This window comes from Pristis pectinata, chromosome 3 (assembly GCF_009764475.1).
Source record: "Pristis pectinata isolate sPriPec2 chromosome 3, sPriPec2.1.pri, whole genome shotgun sequence".
Classification (NCBI taxonomy): domain Eukaryota; kingdom Metazoa; phylum Chordata; class Chondrichthyes; order Rhinopristiformes; family Pristidae; genus Pristis; species Pristis pectinata.
In genome coordinates, this window is record NC_067407.1 from 46,149,269 (window position 1) to 46,172,535 (window position 23,267).

The following is a 23,267-nucleotide window of genomic DNA, read 5'->3' on the forward strand; positions in this document are numbered from 1 at the left end:
TCTGCTGCATGTTTCCCCGTTGACAGCCTCGGACTAGCGTGGCTCTGCGGAAAGTTTAGATCCCGCTTATTATCAGCGCTCCAGCCGGTATTCTATTCCTGGCATAATGGGCGGATCTGTTTCCAGCTTGGATGAGAGCAAATGCAATTATATCAGAGGTGAGGACGATTTAATTACAGAAGTGGGTCTTTCTTGGTTGCAGCGCGGCAAAGAATAAACTGTCAAGTAATTCAACTTGATAAACTGTTAGATGTTAATCTTTGATTAGTGGAAATCGAGAGACTAGTGTTACTTTGTGTATATGTGAATGAAACTTAATCCGTTGTAATAATACTGGGTTGTTTGCCTGCCCGGTACTTGGAGGGTTTATGTGTGCCTGCGTGTTCTCTTCAACTCTCTGCGGATTCATGCCTAGTTATGACCAATTTACTTTTGAGATCCAGATACGTCGTATCAACAGTTTTACCCTCCCTAGAACCGTGAAAGATTGAAAGTTGAATGCTGTAAAGTGTGTGTGGGAAGTGAGAGATGGAACTCTCAACTCCAGCGGAAAACTTGATTCATGTCGAGTCCCATTGATGATGTCTGCCGAAAGAAACTTTGAAACGCGCATCTTTTCCAGACCAAGGACTACTTGTTTCATATGTGAGAGGAAGGTTTTGCTTTATTCGTAGATACAGAAGGGTTAATCATTAACGTTTCCCGGTATTTTTTTAATATAATTATTAACGCCCTGAACGTTCAGAATGCGGTCGGCCACCGATTTGGGGCACCACTGCCAACAGTAGACGGGTTGTATGGTCGGGTTTGAAATCGCGGCTGTTGCTGTGGACATTTGTGGAATAGCAAGGGGCAGCAGTGTTTTAGCACTCTGGACTACTGAGAATTTGCACTCCCTGTACACTTGTGCTACGTGGCCTATCAGAATAAAGGGGCAACTTCGTGGCTGTCTGGCCGTTGCCGTCCCCGGAGGTATAACTCTAACCGCTGTGCTGAATTAGTAAATGGTCTTATTTACTCACAGCTTGTGTCAGCGGAGGTGCGTGACATCTACATCTGGTTGGATCTCAATGGCTGTAGCGCAAGAGCAGTGGGTGCAAGCACAAAGCTGTCTGTTAAATATGTGCAGTCCGAATGAGATTGCCATTGCACCAATTTGCAGAATCAGTTCTAAGTTACTCGGTTGTGCTGCTGACCAATAAACAGCAACGTTTGTCTTGTTCCAGCGTTAATGTCCATAATTTATGGTCGTGGCAAATTTGACCAGTGAGCACACGCTCAGGCGAAGGAGACGTGGCGACTGTTCCGCCAGCAGCTTCAGGCTGATTCCTGCACTAAATCCGCTGCATTTAAAATGCACTCCAAGAGGCAAACATCTGCCAACGAAACGAAGAGACAAACAGTGCTGATGCATTTAGAACTATTTGGGGGAAATGCCTTTACAGTTACGGCATCGAAAATGCGGAGAGCACAGACTTGGGCGGGCGCGCTGCACTGCCCTGTTTCGTGAAATCGGGGAAACTCCCATTAAATCACACGGTCACCTCCATTGCAAAGGCACAATAATTGGAGCGCTCAACGATGAAAGCGAAGTGGCGGTTGTAACTCTAGCTTAAACAACATTAATCAATCAGGAGCAGTTCCCTTGGGCCGCTGGGGTCCCACAGTTAGTTTTCTGGCTGCAGCCGCGGTTTGCTGCAGTCTGCCCCTGGGCTCGCCTCCAGGATTTCACATTTTCTGCTGTTGCTGTTTGCCAATTTGATTTTACTGTTAACCTTTAACATATGAACTAAATGGAAACCCGCACAATTGGCACAGCAAGTTAAACCAAAAAAAAGAATACATAATAATGGGATTAATTTAGGATTAGTGTAAATGTGATTGATGGTCGTTACGGACTCGATGGGCCGAAGGGTCTGTTTCCTTGCTGTATCTTTCTGTGACTCTATATCTGATGGTCACTAATTTTATATGGATAGGTCTTGGTTTAAAAAAATGCATTTTTTCCGTTACAATATGAGTTAGTTGCTCTAGATTTTTTTGGGGCTGGATGGTTGCTTTCTCCGTGCTGATGATTTTATGTCCTTTATTTAATCCCCCCCCCCCCCCAAGATGATTGGTAAAATGGCGAAGGGTGGTACATCTCACCCCACGCATGAATGGGGACACACTTAGCATAATAGAATTGGGCGGTGAGAGGCTTCCTGCTGTTGGTGGTAAGTTAGCTGAACTCAGGGTAGCAGTTGGTTCGTGCAGTTGTCCAGTATGTCCAGTTATCCCCCCCCCGGCACACTGAAAGTTAGATAGCAGCAGGACTCTTCATATTGCAAAGCGGATATTGGGTAGAACAAGAAATCAATCCTCTGAATTTCCTCATTAACTCCATCAATTATAATATTATTGTGCTGAAACTCTCAAAGAAATTGAGCGTTTTCATTCAGTTGACGCCTGAAACAGCATCTCCCCGCTATTTATATAACAGTGCTGATATCTCCCCAGCACTCACAGAAGTGCAAGGAAGTCACCCTCGAAGAAGCAGCAGCAGAATCAGACTCACGGCGGCACTGCACACGAAGTGCCCGCCCCTCCTGCCACTGCGCAAATCAACAGCCCCAAACTGGGGAACACGTTTTTAAAACCCTCTTCTATATACCGACGCCTGAATTTCATCTTTCCGGGACGTTTCCTTCCCCTCCTAGACACAAACCTTGCGAAGCTCGACAATTCCCACCCCAACCCACGCAGGATTTCGATCCACTCGAGTGGTTTTCCCAATGGGAGCAACATGCAACACCATCATGCTGAAGGAGAGACGTGTCCGGGTAGGACACAGGTCAAAGGACAGCAGCCCACCAGGTTATGACCCAACTGCGATGTGGTTGAGGCGGCACCTGAGCCACCAGGAACACTTGCAGTAACCACCCATCCAATGACTACCCGAAGGGGGCCAATGAAAATCACTTCCAAATTCATTACAAGCGTTTGTTAGTTTCAGCACAATAATTGTTGAAGTAAGGAAATTTAGAAGGTTAGTATCTCACTAGATCCGATGTCCACCATACGTAAAAGTTCTTCTGCTAATTTCCAGTATGCCAAGGGGCAAAATCGGACAAGTACGAGGCCCCACAGCTACTGCTAGAGAAACAAAGGAATGCAGATGCTGGAATCTAGATGAAAAACACTATGATGCTGGAGGAACTCAGCAGGCCAGGCAGCATCCGTGGAGAAAAGCAGGCGGTCAACATTTCGGGTCAGAACCCTTCCTCAGGATTCATACTTTGATATCCTGAAGAAGGGTCCTGACCAAAAACGTTGACTGCCAGCTTTTCTCCACAGATGCTGCCTCGCCTGTTGAGTTCCTCCAGCATCCTTGTATTTTTCTTCCCACAGCTACTGCACTGAGCTTGTTTTCAGATTCATTGCACAGGATCCAATCCTCTGTGGTTGCAGCTAAATGTGCCAGGCTCCTGAACCTTCTGGGCCAATACCGGGCATTGAATGTCAGGTGCTGGATGGAACATAGGACATGGAGGAATTCTTGGTCACAGAGTCCTAGAGAAATACTGATCAGAAATGGGCTATTTGGTCCACCAAGTGTGTGCCAGCCATCAAGCATGCATTTACACCAATCCATTTATCGTCCCACGTTCCCATCTGCTCCCTCAGATTCTACCACTCATCAACACTGTAGCATTTTTCTGCCCAGGACCGCAAGAAACTGCAGAGAGTTGTAGACACAGCCCAGCACATCACGGAAACCAGCCTCCCCTCTATGGTCTATACGCCTCTCTGCCTCGGTGAAGCAGCCAGCATAATCAAAGATCCCACCCACCCCGGACATGCTCTCTTCTCCCCTCTCCCATCAGGCAGAAGATTCAGGAGCCTGAGGGCACATACCACCAGGTTCAAGGGCAGCTTCTATCCCACTGTGATAAGACTATTGAACGGTTCCCTTATACGATGAGATGGATTCTTGACCTCACAATCTACCTTGTTATGACCTTGCACCTTATTGTCTACCTGCACTGCACTTCCTCTGTAGCTGTGACACTTTACTCTGTATTCTGTTATTGTTTTTACCCTGTACTACCTCAATGCACTGTGTAATGAATTGATCTGTACGAACGGTATGCAAGGCAAGTTTTTCACTGTACCTCTGTACAAGTGACAATAACATACCAATACCAACCCATACTTCTCTGGGCTGTGGGAGGAAACCTACGTGGTCACAGGGAGAACATGCAAACTGCACACAGACAGCACCCAAGATCAGGACTGAACTCGGGTCATTGGAGCTGTGAGCCCAACTAAAGCTGTGAGGGAGGGGCTCCAGGAGCTGCGCCATTGTTTCACCCCTATCTTTTATCTTGGATGTCATTCCCCAAATACATAACTGTTGGAGGAGCTTTTTTTTAGTGGCTCTTCCTTCAGTTTGAAGATGGGTATGATTTGTGACCTGAGAGTGAATGAGAAATTCTGACAATAGAGCTTGCAGGCTTATTATGACACAAGAAAAGGCCATTTGGTCCATCAGATCCATGCTACTTCCCAACAGAGCAATCTAATCAGTTCCTTTCCCCTCCTTATTTCCCCCATACCGCTGCATTTCACTTGCCCATCAACTCGCCCTGGTTCTTTTGTGACTTACACCAAGGGTTAATTTACAGTGGCTAATTAGCCTTCCGGCATATCTACAGGATATGGGTGGAAACTGGAGCACCTGGAAGAAACCCACACAGTTATGGTGAGAATGAGCAAACGCCACACTGACGTCAGGATTAAACCCAGAACCCTGGAGCTATGACACAGCAGCATTAACTGCTGTGCCACTTTTCCGCCCTTATTTAATTTGCTGCTCAGGTTAGCTGGTATTAGTTTACAAACAGATCTCTGGATCGTGAGCTAACACTGGCTAAATCATCTTCTTTATCCTTACTTACCTTGTTATTGTTCTGACGATAGGGTCCCTGCATAATCTGGTGGCTTAAGCAGGCATTAAAGAATAGGTGGAAAACTAGGGCCTTGAAAGAAGTGAAAATACTGCTGAACAAGGGTGAAGTGGAGATGTTGTGACTTTTATAAGGAGTTTTTACAAAGAGTTGGAGAAGGCACAATGAATTTGCTTCTGTGCTCTAAAATTCTTTAATGAAACACTGCAGACTTATCAGGTACAATGAGGAAGGGGTTATGTAGTGAGGAGGCCACCACACCACAAGAAAACTGAGGTTAAATTTTAAGAGTCCAGCAATGGCCAAAAGGACAGATCAGACAGTAGAATTTGGACTCTCATCTGTCTGGCATAGATTCACATCGGGCTATGATTTATCAACTGAGTAATTAGAGAAGTGCATAAATTAGATAGGTCCATTGGATCTATGACAGCTCTCAGCAGACCAATCCCATCATGATATAAAGCAGCAAATGTCAATGCTTGGAAGGAGGTGGAGGTGTTGCTATGGTATCTTGTGTTTGTCTTGTTGATGAATTTTTGTCAAGAGTTCCCCCTCCTGATATTGTTCAAGTCCTTGTAGTGAACTTGGAGGATTTTGAGGGAGCAGCATTGAGGAACCACTCCTTCCATGGTCAGTCACGCCTTGCCAGAGTGATGACTCCCTTCACACGCTGGCACTGAAGCCACCCAGGTGGAACACTCTGTCTGCCTTTGGGATTCAGAGCAGGGTTTTTTTCAAGATTGAAGTAGAAGACCCCTTGGACTTGGGCAAGTCACTGAGACACTGGACCAGGTCATTTTTGATGGCAAAGTTTATTCTGCAAAGACTACATTCCTCTTCTTATTTGCCCCTGCAGAAGAAGGTTTACCCACCACCTTGCTCTTTCAACTGGCCACCTCTTTCCCATCATGTTTCATTAAGTATTGGTTTATTGTTGTCACTTGTACCGAGGTACAGTGGAAAAATGTGTCTTGCATACTGTTCGTACAGGTCAATTCATTACACAGTGCAGTTACATTGAGTTAGTACAGAGTGCATTGATGTCTATGTCAATGTGTCTGTTCCGGAGCTAGGATAGCAGAGTGGTGTTCAGATCTGTTGCTGTTGAGGTTCTCCATGAAGGTCCTGACATTCCAGGTCCCAATTTCATGGAGCGGGAGCTGCCTGTGGGTGGTTTCTTTTAACATGGAGTAGCAGTTGCACACCAGCTGCCACAGAGAGCAAGGTCTTGATAAAGTGGCAAGGGAACCCAAGATGACTGGAGACCAGGCTCTGCTGCATGAGTATTAATGCTCACACATTAGTGGGTACATGTGTAAGTGGTGCCTGCTATGGACATGCTCGCTCCTGCACATATACCAATGTTGCTGCTCAAACTCAGATGGGGAGGGGGCCTTTAGCCACTGTTTCCCTCCTGGCTTCTCACCCCACCTCTTTTCCATAATTTTGTCTCTGCTCCAGTTACTAGTTTACCAGTTCCTTAGCCTGGCCGTGTGCGAGGACCCATTTCCAGTCTCTGGTTCCAGCCACATCCCTGACTCCCATCTCTGGCCACATACCTCACCACTGAGGTCCATTACTGTAGCCAGATATCTCACCCTTTGAATCCCAACTCCTGCCATACTTCTATACACATCCCGACCCCCTGCTCTGGCCACACTTTGGCATATGTCCCTGACCCTGGCTCCAGCTGCACACCTAAACCCCGTGGCATGCCAACTATGGTATTAACCAACAGCTTAACAATTGAACCATTCTCAGAAAAGACCAGCATCAAGAGAGGCTGCATTGTTGCCCCAATAATTTTCTTGTTTTTTTTTTGACACAATGTTGCACCTCACCAATAAATTTCACAGCTAGTTTTCTGAGCCAATGGAAAGCTGTTTAACATCTGCTGACTATACTCTTGAAACAATCCACCAAAGCTCTGTAGTTGAGCTGCAGTATGCAGCTAACACTTGCATTTTTGCACACTCAAAGCTGAATTCCAAGCCATCATTAACACTTCCATTCACACATACAAGCAAACCCTACCAATCTACCCCCGCTGCACCTCACTGCCCTATAACAAAAAAAAGGTTAACGGTGAGACCTTGGAAATCATGGACCACATCCCAAATCTCAGGAACCACTAGTCAATGAAGGCAGACATCAATGGTCGCTTGATGAAAATGGAATTTGAAGATCATGACTTCCGATCCAGCACAAGCTCATGGCTTACCAGACAGCAGTGATCACTGCCCTCCACATACCTCTAAGACCTGGATTACCTACAGCAGGCATCTCAAGGCACTGGAAAGATACCACCAATGCTGCCCCCTTATAATCCTCCAAGTTCACTACAAGGACTTGAACAATATCAGTGTGCTCTCTCAGACCAACATCTCTAGTAATGATACCTGAACCAGATCCTCTATTCCAAGCTCTATCAGAGGAAGATATTAGCAGGTGGACAGAGGAAAATATTCAAGGATATGCTCAGAGACTCCTTGAAGAAATGCAACATCCCCACTGACTCCTGGACTATGCCCATGCAAAGTGTAGCATTTGGAGATATTTCTTTTAAGATATCTTTATTAGTCACATATACATTGAAACACAGTGAAATACATCTTTTTGCATAGTAATTTGAGGGGGCAGCCCACAAGTGTTGCCACGCTTCCAGCACCTACATAGCATGCCCACAACTTCCTGACCTGTATGTCTTTGGAATGTGGGAGGAAACTGGAGAACTTTTGAGTCCATGCATCAGGAACACACACAGACCCTGCATGAACCACCCAGCTGACTGCCTCCTCAGCCACCACCTGCACCATCTGTGGAAGAGTCTCTGGTTTCCACACTCCCCTCACTCACCACCTCACAACCCACAGTGGAAACACAAGAGGTTCTGCAGATGCTGGAATCTGGAGCAACACACACAAAATGCTGGAGGAACTCAGCAGGTCAGGCAGCATCTGTGGAGAGAAATAAACAGTCGACATTTCAGGTCAAGACCCCTCATCAGGACTGGAAAGGAAGAGGGCAGAAGCTGGAATAAGAAGCTTGGGGGAGGGGGAGGAGGACATGCAGGCAGGTAATAAGTGAGTTCAGGTGATAGGTGAGTCCTGGTGAGAGGGGGACCTATCACCTCTCAGCTTCTTCCTTCTCCCCCCCCTTCCCCACCCCCACCCTTCTACCTTCCCCCTCTCACCTGAACCTGCCTATCATCTGCCTGCATGTTCTCCTCCTCCCCCCTCCTCCTCCTCCCCCTCCCCCTCCCCTGACCTTCTTATCCCAGCTTCTGCCCTTTTCCTTTCCAGCCCTGATGAAGGATTCTTGACCTGAAATGTAGATTCTCTCCATAGATGCTGCCTGACCAGCTGAGTTCCTCCAGCATTTTGTGTGTGTTAACCCACAGTGGAAGCAAGTCATCATTGATCCAGAGGGACAGCCTAGGAAGACCTCCATCAGCCTCATTCCCCATTTCCTGCTTACTCTGCAACTTATTCTCACTTGCATGTCCATTAGCTCCCTTTCAATTCTTTTTCCACTTTTTTTTTTCTTTTTTCTTTGCACTGGAACAATTATTGAGTTTCATTTGTATATGCACAGGATTGTCAATGTTATAAAATAAGGGAAAATAATACAAATGTAACTATTGAAGATAATAAAGATGTTTAATGTCCTTTAGTTTAACTTGCACAGCACAGATTATATTTTCAAATATTGTTCTATTTACACTCAGTACATGGACAAAATATTAGGAAACAAGATTGTGCAATGTATGGCATGTTAATGGTTTTAAACAGATACATTTTTCATGATCTATCACTATGACATAAGCATATAATTTAAGAAAAAAGATGATACAACCATTGTAGCAGATGTGCTTAGTTGCAAAATAACTGGTTTCTGTTCCTCAAAAAGTACATACAAAAAATATAACAGAGTATCATTAATTGGAGTGAAACATACTAATCTCCAAAATAGATATTGTTGTCAGGGAAGACCAACAGAGCTATTATTTTCAGTGGGTGTCAGGGTGTCCTCTCTGTTTCATTTTCATGTATGGAGAAATGAAATTTTGTAACCAAGGATAACAGAAACTGCTCTCTGGTAATTATTTTCCAATAGCTCATGCTGTTGCATTGGTTATATGAAACTGTGAAGAGGAGGCCAGCAGCCTTCGCAAACACAAGGGTACCCAAGACCTTAACAGATGATGTAAATTATTGCACCAAGGTTCTTAATAATACTGCAGAGATGAAAATCATTCCATTTGCATTGAGTTTGATATGTAACACAACTTTTACAGTCATAAAATGATAAAGACATAAGTCTGATCTTGACACGTTGGTCAGCATGGTAGCTTATTGTTCCAGAGAGATGCAATAAGCTTGCCAAGGGTGATTGAGGCTCTGCCAATGAGCAATCTACTTCACTGGAAGGTTTATTAAGCTGGTAAAATTTGAGCCAAGTTACCAGAAATGCTTCACATTGTCAAGTACTTCCTTACTCATCTAAACATTTGGAGAAATGCCTGTACTTGTAACTTCTTTATGCTGATGCTTGCCAAATTTGCTGCATGCATCAGAGAGTTTTGCTGGTCATCGGCAGAATTCATTGGAAATGTTGGAGGTGAATATAGTGCCATCTGCAAGGAGCAGATCTCGAACACTAAGTTGTGTAATGTGACCTTTGCTTTGAAACTATCAGATATTAAACAAATCAGTACCCACCCTTATTTTAATGGCTCAGATGGCACTCCACTTCACCCAGCAACAATGCTGTGTGGGTCAGCATTGAAATATGGAATGTGCTGAAGGTCAGATGCTGGTGACCTGACCTCCGTCTCCACTGCTGGTCAGCACTGATTTCAGGGACAGAGCTTTGTCGAGTATATGGTCCCTGAGCTTTATGGTAGCATTGACTGGGATTTCTAATGTGAACCCATTCATTTAAGTGAGTTTACAGTCCAGAATGTTGAAAATAAGTGATTTGGCTTTTTTTAAATTTTAATTAATTTATGTCAGTTAAATGTGTTCTGAAATATGTATTTTTTTTACTTTTAAAATATTCTTCATTTAAATCTAGTTCAACTTCTTTGAAGTATCTTTGATTATCAGAGAGATTTAAAAACAGTTGAAATCGTCTTTAACAGGAGCTGTAACATAGCCAGAAACACCAGCTACACACTGTAGGTTTGTGTAGTTAACTGGAAAATCATTGTTTAAGTCAAGAATTTCATCTTAAACTTCTATGTCGTACTCCAATAAACCTTTAAGTACAATGATCCTAATAAAAGCAATTTAAAGGTCAATTTTTTAAAAGTCCCTTCAAATGGTTGACAGAGTGTAGTGGTTGAAGAGTGTTACTTTGACTGGAGGTCTGTGACCAGTGGCATTCCATAAGGATCAGTGCTTGCACCTCTGTTGTTTGTAATATATATAAATGATTTAGACAAAAATGTAGGTGGACTGATTGGTTAGCTTGCAGATGACACAAATATTGGTGCAGTTATGGACAGCAAGGAAGGTTGTCAAAGGATTCAGCAGGATATAGATCAATTGGAAATGTGGGCAGAGAAATGGCAGATGGAGTTTTATCCAGACAAGTGTGAAGTGTTGCACTTTGGGAAGTTAAATGTAAAAGGAAAGTATACAGTAAATGGTGGGACCCTAAGGAGTATTAATGTACAGAGGCACCTTTGGGTGCGAGTGCATAGCTCTCTGAAAATAACACAAATAGATACAGTGGTAAAGAAGGCATATGGCATGCTGCCCTCCATTGGTTGGGGTGTTGAGTATATAAGCCAGGAAGTCATGTTGCAGCTGTGTAAAGCTATAGTTAGTCCACATTTGGAGTATTGTGTGCAGTTCTGGTCTCTGTATTGCCGGAAGGATGCAGAGGTTTTATATCGGGTGCATAGCTGTTTACCAGGATGCTGCCTGGATTAGAGGGTATTAGCTACAAGGAAAGATTGGACAAACTTGGATTGTTTTCTCTGGAGTGTCAGAGTATATAAAATTATGAGATACATAGACAAGGTAGTCAGTCTTTTTTTCAAATAGGTCAAATGTAAGAGGGCATAGATTTAAGGTGACGGGGGAAGGTTTAAAGAAGATCTACTTGGCAAGTTTGTTTTACAGAGTGGTGGGTGCCTGGAATGCACTCAGGGGCAGTGGTGGAGGCAGATACCTTTAAGAGGCATTTAGACAGACACATGAACAGGCAGGGAATTGAGCGATATGGACCACGTGCAAGCAGATGTGCATTTTAAATTGGTGTCATGGTCGGCACAGACATCGTGGGCCGAAGGGCCTGTTCCTTTGCTATACTGTTCTATGTTCAAAACTTTAAACACTTGCAATTATTTGTATTTCTCCAACTTTACAAAATATTCTATAATGTTTCAACAATCTTGTGTGCGGCAATCTTGTGAAATGATCTTTAGATTTCCATTGGTAGTAAATTAACAAACTGGACAGTTAAGTGACTAATTAACATTTTTAACGGGAGGTCATGGATTTTAGTCGAAAAAGCAGAATCATTATGAAATAGAAGCTCAGAGACATCTGCTGTTTGCAGATGATACTAATGAATTTAACAATTTGACTACTTCTGTGTATCTTGAAATAATCCCCAGCAATCAAATAGTTATTTTTGTTGATTTGAGCCATAGATCCATAGACCCACACAGCATGGAGAAAGGCCTGTTGGCACACTGAGTCTATGCTGATCTCAAAGCACCCATTTACACCAGACCCACTTTATTCTCCCCACATTCCCATCAACTGCCCCCAGATTCTACCACTCACCTACACACCAGGAACAATTTGCAGTAGCTAATTAACCTACCAATCCACAAATCTTTGGGATGTGGGAGGAAACATTAGCAGCAGGAGGAAACTGTGCTCCGGCATCTCTCTACATACAGAGGCAATATGTAAATTCCACATGGGTAGCACTGGAGGTCAGAATTAAACCCAGGTCTTCGGAGCTGTAAGGCAGTAGCTCTGTTAGAGCTACATCACTGCCACCCCTTTGCTGATCTGCAACTTTGCTTTCAATATTTTGCATCACTGAGGAAATGCCAGTACCTTGTGATAAAGCAACGGTTCTTCCTCACACTGATGATCTTGCCACATTTGGTGCACATATCAGAGAAAGTCTTCTCCATAAAATAGAATTCATCAACTCAATTGTCTAATCGATGCACCAAATGTGGCAAGATCATCAGCGAGGGGGAAGACAGTTGCTTTATCACAATTCATCAAATCAATCCTCTGATAAGCACACCATCTATGGCAAGATCAGCAGCATGAGGAAAAGACTTAGGCTACGTGAGATAAGTCTTTAAGATTACATATGGGTTGTGGACAAATCCAAAATAAGGAAAGAAAGTACAAGATAGGGATTTTTTGTTTTCTCAGAGACTTCTTAGAATGTGGAACTCTCTACTACGGGAAGTAATTGCGGCAAATAGCTTAGATGTTTTCAAAGCAGACTTGATGAGATCATTAGAGAAAAAGAAATTGGAAGATACCATGAAAAATCAAGGTGAGAGTGATGGAATGGGAGGACATTGCAAGTGGTGAATGCATAGTGAATTAATTGGCAGAATGGCCTGTTTCTGTACCGCATGTTCGTTGTACAGGAGACCACTGAGCATTTTATGGAATTTGCCACTGGAAACATGTGTCTAAAGAAGGCAATCTTTTCCTATTGGCATTATGCTTGTTACAGAAACTTCAAAGTTAAAATGGAAACACATGACTCTGTTCAATCAGCTCTTTGCCCAAAGAAAAGACTTGCATTTATGTAGTGCTTTATGGGACTCTGGGATATGCCTAGTGCCTTGCAGTCAATGAGATACCAATTTTTTGAAGTGTAGTCAATGAAACAATGTTTATTGCCATATGTGTTTGTGAACAACAATGTATGACGCTCTGAGTAACAAGAAGGGCATTCTCCGAATTCTCTTTTCATATTCCGAACAAAGTGGCAATTTTCAAAAGCATGGTCTGAGGTGGAACCTGAGCTATTGTGCTTGCCACATATTGGATGTACTGTGGAATTAAAATGCATCCCTTATGCACAGTCCAAGTAATACAAGTCACATGGGCAGCCCACCATCTCCTCACAAAAGCAGGAATCACGGTCAAAGTTGAGTTTATTGTCATATGCACAAGTACATGTATGCACAGGTGCAATGAAAAACTTATTTGCAGCAGCATCACAGGCCCATCGCATCATATAAGCAGCATTCTCAAGAAAAACAAAAATTAGACAGACACAATTTTTACAAGACAGAACACAATTAGAACAAACAAAGTCCACTTTAGTTGTGAAACAAAGTGTCTCACTTGGAATATCATTTTACTACATTGAAAATCATTCCTTGTAATCTTTTGTAAAGGTCCGAGCTTCTGTGAACTGATAGCTCACAAATACCTCTATCTGTGACCCCAAGACTGCCATTGATCGCAGATGCTTGGGACCACCTGCACCCCAGGGAGACCCATGCACTGTTACACCCTCCTTCCCCTATAATCCCTCTGCCCAACACTTTTTTAACAATCCCCTCTCCCTCTACCCTCATTTTTGCAGACGACCCATTTGACCTCCTATTTAAGTTTGAGAATGCTGTGAATAATTATCTTTAATGGTATTGATCCATTTCGCCTGGATCAGTGAGAAAATGCCACCACTGCTGCTCACCTAGTAAGTGGCATTTACCATGTGGGAAACATGAAAGTTAGGTTTCTTGAAGCAAGGATGTCCCAATTCTGCAATTTCACTATTTATTTGGTGACTTCCAATTTGGTAACCTTGGTGCACATTTGGTGAGCACCATACTCTTGTTTAGGCATGGTTCTGTATGTTTAATATACCATTATTAACATTTCGCACAATGAGCCCAAGCTACCAAGCAGTTAAGGCACTATGCTATTCAGCTGGGCAATGTCAAAATTAGGATAATAGTTTCCAATGTCAAAAAAAGTAGACTGTTTGCAGATGAGGTTTTGAAATTTGGTTTTCATTTGGATGGCATTGTTGACTTCTGATCAGAACTTTCTTTTCCCTAATTTGGCCATGGGCCCAAACCAAAATGGAAATGATCTGATATCCAAAGTGAACCATCTAAATCACTGCTCATCTGGGGGCTCTAGACTAATAGCTTTCTCTTAGAATGCCTAGGGAATTAATTCACACCTAAACAAACATTTTCTGTCAACTGATGTTTCTGTTATGGTTAGCATATTAATTGCTAAGTAATTCATCTGCAACATCTTAAAAATGCATTTGGCCTTTCAGAGTATCTGTCAGTATGTCACAACCATTGCAAGTAACAGCACCACCACTGTGCTGGAAAGATGAAACCTGCTTCTGATAGGTTAGTAAAGTAATCCTGTGATCACAATGCTGAAAGTGGCAAGTCCTGGCTGGTGTCACATTTTGTGAAACAGCATTATGTTATGTGCTTATATCTGATTGCAACTAATCTGAAATATTGTTTCAATATGAAAATATGAGAGTTTGTGGAGGAAAAGCTGCACTTTTTGAAACTTATTAGGTTTAATCCATCTTCCTTTACTCCAGTTGGGTACCATATGGCTCAGGAAAGAACTGAAAGCTTGCCTACCATAAGGGAAATTAACTCCCCCAATAAGATTGCTGAGTGATGACTCTATTAATTAATTAAGCACCATCATGCAACACAGCTGTGTATTAGAGATGACTAAAATTATATGCAATCTGCCTTTCAAAAAAAATAGAGTGAATTGTTCTCCAGGATTGGCAGCCATCTGTATAAGTACCATGGAATATCCAGCTTGGGTCCAGACCAACAGCTGGAGCAGAATGGAAATATGTTTCTTAAAAATAACTGTAATACAGTGAAAACTCTGTGCTTACTTTCATTATACATTCATAGCAGCCACCAAATACATATCACATGTCATCCTAGTGCTGAACAAGTTGCTTGCACCTAAAAAAAAACGATTTGGTTGGCTGGCTTTGTCGAAATGTTGAGAGCCCAGTGAGGGGAGAATGAAGAGGGGGGATTGGAGAGGTGTGGAGGGAGGAAGTGGTGGACATTGATGGACCATAGTTTAATGTTGAGTATAGAAACTCCCCAATAAGGTAAATAAATATTAATAAAACTCCTTTTATGTATCAATGACAGACTCCTGGAAACACTGATTACATCACACATATTGTGCACTGTTGTTCAGTACAAGTCAAGTTTGGGAAGAGTACTTCAAACCTGTGATCAGCACCCAATTTGCATGAGATGTAAAATGTATGCAATGGGATCCAATTGCTGGAACAGTGTTTGCAGTACAGTTGGTAATCTTTGCATATAAATTTGTTTCAGTGAATATCTATAGTAAAAGATCACTGACATTAGGGAAGCTCACAAGTTTTAAAACGGAACCCGTTGCATTTTTCCATCAACGTGATAGTTCTGCTGCACCACTCTATATTTACCTAAACTCATTCAGGGTCATTGTCATAGAACATTAACATAAAACAATACAGCACAGTACAGGCCCTTTGGCCCACTCCATGATCACCTCCAGCACTGTTATTCTCAACACTGGTGCCACACAAGGCTGCATCCTCAGCCCCCTACTCTACTCCCTACATACTCATGACTGCGTGGCCAGATTCTGCTTTAACCCCATCTACAAGTTTGCAGATGACACCACTGTAGTAGGCCGTATCTCAAATAACAATGAGTCAGAGTACAGGAAGGAGATAGAGAGCTCAGTGACATGGTGTCATGACAACAACTTTTCTCTCAATGTCAGCAAAACAAAAGAGCTGGTCATTGATTTCAGGAAGGAGGGGGTGGTGTACATGCACCCATCTACATCAATGGTGCTGAGGGCTGAGAGCTTCAAGTTCTGAGGAGTGAAGGTCAGCAAAAGCCTGTCCTGGTCCAACCACGTAGACACCACGGCCAAGAAAGCTCACCAGTGCCTCTATTTCCTCAGGAAGGCTAAAGAAATTTGGCATGTCCCCTTTGACACTCACCAACTTTTATTGATGCACCAAAGAAAGCATCCTATCTGGATGCATCACGGCTTGGTATGGCAACTGCTGTGCCCGGGACCGCAGGTAACTGCAGAGAGTTGTCAACACAGCCCAGCAGATCACGGAAACCAGCCTCCCCACCATGGACTCTGTCTATACTTCTCATTGCCTTGGTGAAGCAACCAGCATAATAAAAGACCCCACCTACCTGGGTCATTCTCTCTTCTCCCCTCTCCAATCAGGCAGAAGATACAGGAGCCTGAGGGCACATACCACCAGGCTCAAGGACAGCTTCTATCCCACTGTGATATGACTATTGAACTCGTAGAATGAGATGGACTCTTGACCTCACAATCTACCTTGTTTGACCTTGCACCTTATTGTCTACCTGCACTGCACTTCCTTTGTGGCTGTGACACTTTACTCTGTATTCTGTTATTGTGTTTATCCTGTACCACTTCAATGCACTGTGTAATGAATTGATCTGTACGAACGGTATGCAAGGCAAGTTTTTCACTGTACCTCTGTACAAATGACAATAATAAACCAATTCCAATACCTTTCCCTCCTACACAGCCCATAACCCTCCATTTTTCCATGTGCCTATCCAAGAGTCTTTCAAACTTCCCTCTTGTATCAGCCTCTACCACCACCCCTGGCAGTGCATTCCAGGTACCCACCACTCTCTGTGTAAACAAAAAAGAAAAAAAAACCTACCTCTGACATCTCCCCTAAACTTTCCTCCTCTCACCTTAAATAGATGTCCTCTGGTATTGGCCATTGCTACTGTGGGGGAAAGGTGCTGGCTGTCCACTCGATCTATGCCCCTCATAATCTTATACACCTCTATCAAGTCACTTCTCATCCTCTAATCCAGGCAGCATCCTGGTAAATCTCCTCTGCATCCCCTCTAAAGCTTCCACATCCTTCCCATAATGAGGTGACCAAAACTGAACACAATACTCCAAGTGTGGTCTAACCAGAGTTTTATAGGGCTGCAACATTACCTCGCGGCTCTTAAACTCGATCCCCTGACTAATGAAGGCCAGCACACCATATGCCTTCTTAACAACCCTATCAGCTCGCACGGCAACTTTGAGGGATCTATGGACCTGGACCCCAAGATCCCTCTGTTCCTCCACACTGCTAAGAATCCTGCCATTAACCTTGTATTCCGCCTTCAAGTTCATTCTTCTAAAGTGTATCACTTCACACTTTTCCGGATTGAACTCCATCTGCCACTTCTCCATCCAACTCTGCATCCTGTCTATATCCAGTTAAAACCCACAACAACTTTCTACACTATCCACAACACCTCCAACCTTGGTGTCATCTGCAAACTTACTAACCCATCCCTCCACTTCCTCATCCAAGTCATTTATAAAAATCACAAAGAGTAGGAATCCCAGAATGGATCCCTGTGGAACACCACTAGTCACTGATCTCCAGGCAAAATACTCTCCATCTACTAGCACCCTCTGCCTTCTGTGTGCAAGCCAATTCCGAATTCACGCAGCCAAGTCTCCATGGATCTCCTACCTCATGACTTTCTGGATGAGCCTACCACGGGGAACCTTGTCAAACACTTTGTCAGTATACATAATTTGATGAAAATACTTTCCCCATGATTTCCCCAGTGTTCATTAAATGCATGCAGCATAGCAGGGAACTTGTGTAGATATTTCCATCCTAGGTTATGTGTCTCCCTTCATAACTAGTAGAGTGATCTCTAAGTATGTCGAGTAACCAGAGATGTAAACCAGGCAACTGGAATATAATGGAACCAAACCTGTACAGTACAAACCTGAGTGTATTGTGCTAAAACAATATAGGTTACTCAAAAGTTAGAGAGAGTAAGCTTCCTTAATTGGAACCACAACTGGTCAATTTGCCTCTCAATCAAAATTGCCAGTATTAGGCTTACATTTAAACAAATTAGCCTACAAGTTGTTTTAAGATACAGATAGGGATGGATCAGTGGTGCAACTTGTAGAACCGCTGCCTCATAGACCCACGTTTAACCAGAGACCCAGGTTCAATCGTGACCTCAGGTGCTGTCTGCATGGAGGTTACATATTCTCCCTGTGACCATGTGGGTTTCCTGCAGGTGCTCTGGTTTCCTCCCACATCTCAAAGGCACGCAGGTTGTTAGGTTAACTGGCTGCTGCAGATTATCCCTAGTGCTTAGGTGAGTGGTAGAACTTGGGGAGAGTGGATGAAAATGTAGGAAGAATAAAAATGCGATTTGTGTAAATGGGTGGTTGACGGTCAGCGCTGACTTGGTCGGCTGAAGATCCTGTTTCAGTGCTGTATCTCTCCATTACTCTGTTACTCTAGTACAGATCATCCATCCAACCTTCTCCCAAGGCCATCGACTGAATATTACTATTACAAACAATTCAGTACTCCCCCTCTTCACTTCGATCCACCTATCACCTGCCAGCTCTTGCACCACTCCCTCTCCCCACCCTTTTATACTGTCTATCTCCCCTCTTCCTTTCCAGTCCAGATGAAGGGTCTTGACCTGAAACGTCAACTGTTCATTTCCCTCCATAGATGCTGCTTGACCCGCCGAGTTCCTCCAGCATTTTGTGTGTTGCTCCAGATTTCCAGCATCTGCAGTCTCTCTTGTGCCTCCAGTCGTTAGAGTCACAGGATAATACAGCACGGCAACAGGCCCTCCAGCCCAACCAAGTTGCCAACATGAGCTAGTCTGATTTGCCTTCATTTGGCTCACAATATGGAACATAACTATGGAAAGTTTAATTGTTATCATTAAAAGTCTTTGGTGTAGAAATTCATCTGTGGTTACTCATGCTGGATGAGAGTGACTGTCTGTTATATTCCCTCTCAACATACAGTTCCTTTGACTCAAGTGGGAAGTACTCTAATTTTTATCCTGTTAACTTTAGGTGAATATTTACGTGCACTGAAATCTCTTCTTGTCTTGTGACTTGGAAGTCTTTTTACTTCTGTCTTTGGAGTAGTTTCCCTCTCACTAAAGTGCTCTTTTCTGATTGGGGTGGAGGGATTAACTGCATCCTGGGCTGCATTGATGCAGGTGTGTGGATGTGAGAGACCACCCCGTACTGCTTCTCCTGTATGTCTGTCACAACTATAGTTTCAACCTCAGTGTTCAGGAAGGTATGGAGCATCAACAGGGATCTTCAGCCCACAACACAATTGTCCTCACCGAACCATGTGAAACAAAATTATTTCTGTTGTCAGAAATAACAGAATACAGAGTAAAGTGTCACAGCTAGAGTGAAGTGCATTGCAGGTAGACAGTAAGGTGCAAGGTCAAACAAGGTAGATTGTGAGATTTAAATAACATTTGGAGTGGCAAGTAGTCCTTTGAGCTTGTTCCACCATTCAATAAAATCATGCCTAATCTCTTACCACACCCACGTTTGCAACAATCTTCATTTTTATTGATTTCATTCATTAATATACTCACTGATGAACTATCCACAACCCCCTAGGAAAGACAATTGCAGAAATCTGTAATAATCCAATTGAAACATTTCTCTTTATCTTATTTATAAATTATCTTATTCTGAAATTGTTTGTCTAGTTTTAGACTTCCCAGCCTGAGAAAACAGCCACTCAGAATCTACCCTGTCAATCTCCTTCAGAATCCTATTGTTCATTCTTCTAAACACCTGAGTGCAGACCCTCTCCTCACTGGACACCCCCTCCATGCCACAAGTCAGTCCAGTTATCGAGGCTGTGCTCTTGAAATGTTAAGACTTCTAAATACAGGTCCTCCCCAGGTTATAAACTCCTCAGATGGGAATAGGCAGAAGATCAGGTCAGCATGGACTAGATGGACCAAAGGGCCTGTTTCTGCACTGTAGTACTCTATGATCCAACTTATGGACATCCCATACATACAGACAACATTAGGGAGACCAACAGGATGGCAGGGGATGGATTTGCCGGCTGCTGCAGGTATCTTCTGCTGGGTGGGAACGGGGCATTTCTGTATGCTTTCTCTCCTCCCCCCCCCCCCCCCCCCCCAACCACCCCCCCACACCCCTCCCAACCCCCTGAGCCGCAGCAATCAGGCTGGGTTGAGCTGTACAGAGCTGGGAGTGCTGAGCAGTCTCCCTCGCTCACTCACTGAGCCAGTGAGGCCGGCTGGTGGCCGCTCTTTCTGCATCTTGCTCTCTTGTCACAGCTGCTTCAGTGATCCTCTCCCACACACCGTTTCTGTTCATTTCTGATTTATGAACAGTTTGGGTCACAGGCAGTTTTCATGACCAGAACCCTGTCGCAACCTGGGGACTGCCTGTACAGTAATTAGGAATCAGGTTTCCTAAGGCTTAGGGAAAGTGGCAGCTGAAGAACTAAGGCTCCATTTGTTGTGCCTTTCCAGCAATGCCTGTGTGCCAGGGAAAGTTGGAGTGCTTCTGCCATTGGTCTCCATACAAACCTGTTCCCTTCCAGTAATCAGGCAACTTCCATAAGCTGTGAAACCCTCCTGATCTCTGATGCAAAGTCCCCCAACACCCAATTTGAAACCACCTGACCTACAATTTTAAGTCCCCAGATCCCAAGATCCAAGCTTGCCTGAATGCCACCTCCCTGACCTGGAATTCAAAGTCCTCTCTGAATTTCCCTGCTCTCTGCTTTGAAGCTGAGAGAAAATAAAGCTGGAAACACTCAGCAGGTCAGACAGCATCCGTGAAAAGAGATTTCCATGGAATTTTTACTTTCTGGCACAATTTTTCAAATTAAGTTATGTACACTGAAGATTTTGAAAATTTTTTTTCTTTTAGTCCTTTCCATCCTTTGACTATTCATCATAATTAAGACAACTCCACCTTCAGGAGAACCCAAGGACTGATTAGAATATTGTTATCTGTTGCATCATTGAGGGGAATAGATGCATTGAAAGAGAAGTTGGATAAGTGAGAGGGAATAATGGGTTTTACTAGTAGAGTTGATGAAGTGGACAGTAGGAAGTTTCTGTGGAGCATAAATGCCAACCAATCGGTTGGGTCAAACCTCCTACTTCTGTGCTGTTAATCCCATGCAAGGATGAAATACTGTGTAAACTCCACTATATAAGCCTATACCTGAAGCCACACTGCATGAGCATTCACTCTAGAATCCTAAGCCCCGGCCCATGATTTGAAAGCCCCCTTCCAATCTATCATCCAAAGCCTTTAACCAACAATCTCTTTCCTGACCACATAATCTTTAAAAAAAAAATTGGATCCGACAATCATAAGTAACAATGACTAGATTTGAGCAGTTCCTGTGAGGACAGCATTTATTCCTGTGGCATTCCATCACTGCTGAGTTTAATGATAAAATTGGGCAAGGCTCTTGTCTTAGCAAACAATAATTAATCGCATCATTGCTTAAAAACTTGGAATTAATTCTTGCTTCAGTCAAAAAGGCCACAACAAGGGCTCATGTGGGATTTGGAGAGTCGCACAGTCTCCAACTCCCACAAATGGAGTAAAAATAAAATAGCAAATAATCTCAAAAAAGCATTACTTTGGTTTGCAAAACAATTAAAAACTGCGTCAGAAAACACAAATCTGATGGAATTTAATGCAACCCTCTTTCCACAGATGCTTCTGAGTGTTTCCAGCATTTTCTGTCTTCATTTTCCCTTGTCCACTCTTCCAGGTCCACCCACCATTTCCCTTCTCAGGGTGGGAGATGCAACACCCACTCTTCTACTTTGTCCCTTCCCACCACCTGGGCACCTAAAGTGTCCTTCCAAGTTAACCTGTTGTTTCACTTGCACTTCTTCCAACCCATCGCACTAAAGTCAGCGTTGACAATGTGGTCTCCCCTACACTGGAGGAATCAAAGAGAGATTGGGTGACTGCTTTGCAGAGCACCTGCTTTCTTTCCACAGGAGTGACCTGGAGCTTCCCAGTGGCTGTCATTTTGATCCTCCATCCCACTTTCTCCCTGACCTGTATATCAGTGGCCTCCTGCACCGTTCCAGTGAGAACCAATTTAAGATTAAGGAGCAGCCTCTCATCTTCTGCATGGGCACGTTGCAGCCCTCGGGAGTTTGTATCAAATTCAACAACTTGAGATTTTGGTTGGGGTTAGAACTGGCCAGTTCTGCTCTAAGTTCATCCATCTGTGATATTAACAGTTCTTTTTCCTCTACACAGACACTACCTGATCCACTGGGCACTTCCAGCATTTTGATCTCAAGTTTCTGTATCAGCTCTGATCTGTGTTTCACAGCTTTACCTGTACCTCTTGTTTTTCCTCCTCCTAACGCCCCTCATTTCACTGTGCGTCTCGATGTACATGTGACTAATAAAGATATCTTATCATTAATCTATCAACCAGATGACTCTACAATCACATTGGCAACTCTGACCTCACCCTATTAGGCATATTCCCTTTGTGCTATCCATCCCTCCACCCCTCACCCCACAATGCAAGCTAACCTGTTTTCTTAATTTCCCAGTTCTGATGAAGGGTCTCGGACCTGAAATGTTAACACTACTTCTCTTTCCACAGATGCTGCCTGGCCTGCTGACTGTTTCCTGCTTTTTCTGGTTTTATTATAGCAAAAAAATTATGCTGACTTGTGTGTAAGGACATTTTGAGACAAAGTAGAATATATCTTCAGTATTCCAATGAATGGTGCCGGCTCTTCCCTATAAATAAACCAGAGGATCAGTTTTTACCCCTATGTGAGAACATTTCCTTGGCTGGGAGCAGCACCAAGCAGACATGGCTGACTCTAACAGTGTAATGTTTGTGCTCTTCCCATCCAAAAATAGCCTGAGTCAGTTAGAAGCAGTCAAAGTTGTGCTGCTGACTCAGGGAAACAGACCACAGCATAAGATGTGTGGTTGAGAGCTCACTATCAGGGAAGGAGGAATGCCCACAAGAAACTTGTTTAAGGATGAAGACAATTGCCCTTTGCTGGTGGGAAATCCATCACTGCTCCAGCCTGAGTAAAAGCAGCAGTTGAATCATGTTGACAGAGTCCAAATCGCATATTTAAAGAAGGACTCTGCAGGACTTGGGCAGCAGCCTGATTTCAATCCCCGTGCAATCGAAGGAATGGTGCATCAAAACGCCATTGTGTTCTCATAATATTCTTCCATCTGCTATTTTAGTGGAGCCGTTAACTATACAAGTAAACTCACTACATTAATTACTCCTTTTTAACATTGAATGAAGAACTTTTATGTGCAATTTTCTACTCAATTTTCACTCTGAACCTTTCACCCTTTTTTCAGTCAATATAAGTTCTTTGCAACATCTGAATGCTTAATTTCTGAGTTTTGCCCATTG

General features: G+C 43.4%; 1 protein-coding gene across 1 annotated transcript in view; it reads left to right on the forward strand.

The window, feature by feature from the left end:
* The window catches only part of niban1a (niban apoptosis regulator 1a), a 97,318-nt gene continuing 74,051 nt past the window's right edge, over nt 1–23,267 (forward strand). Inside the window, 1 exon segment of the mRNA XM_052012465.1 lies at nt 1–158. Coding sequence (XP_051868425.1) covers nt 107–158 — 52 coding nt within the window. The 5' untranslated portion in view covers nt 1–106.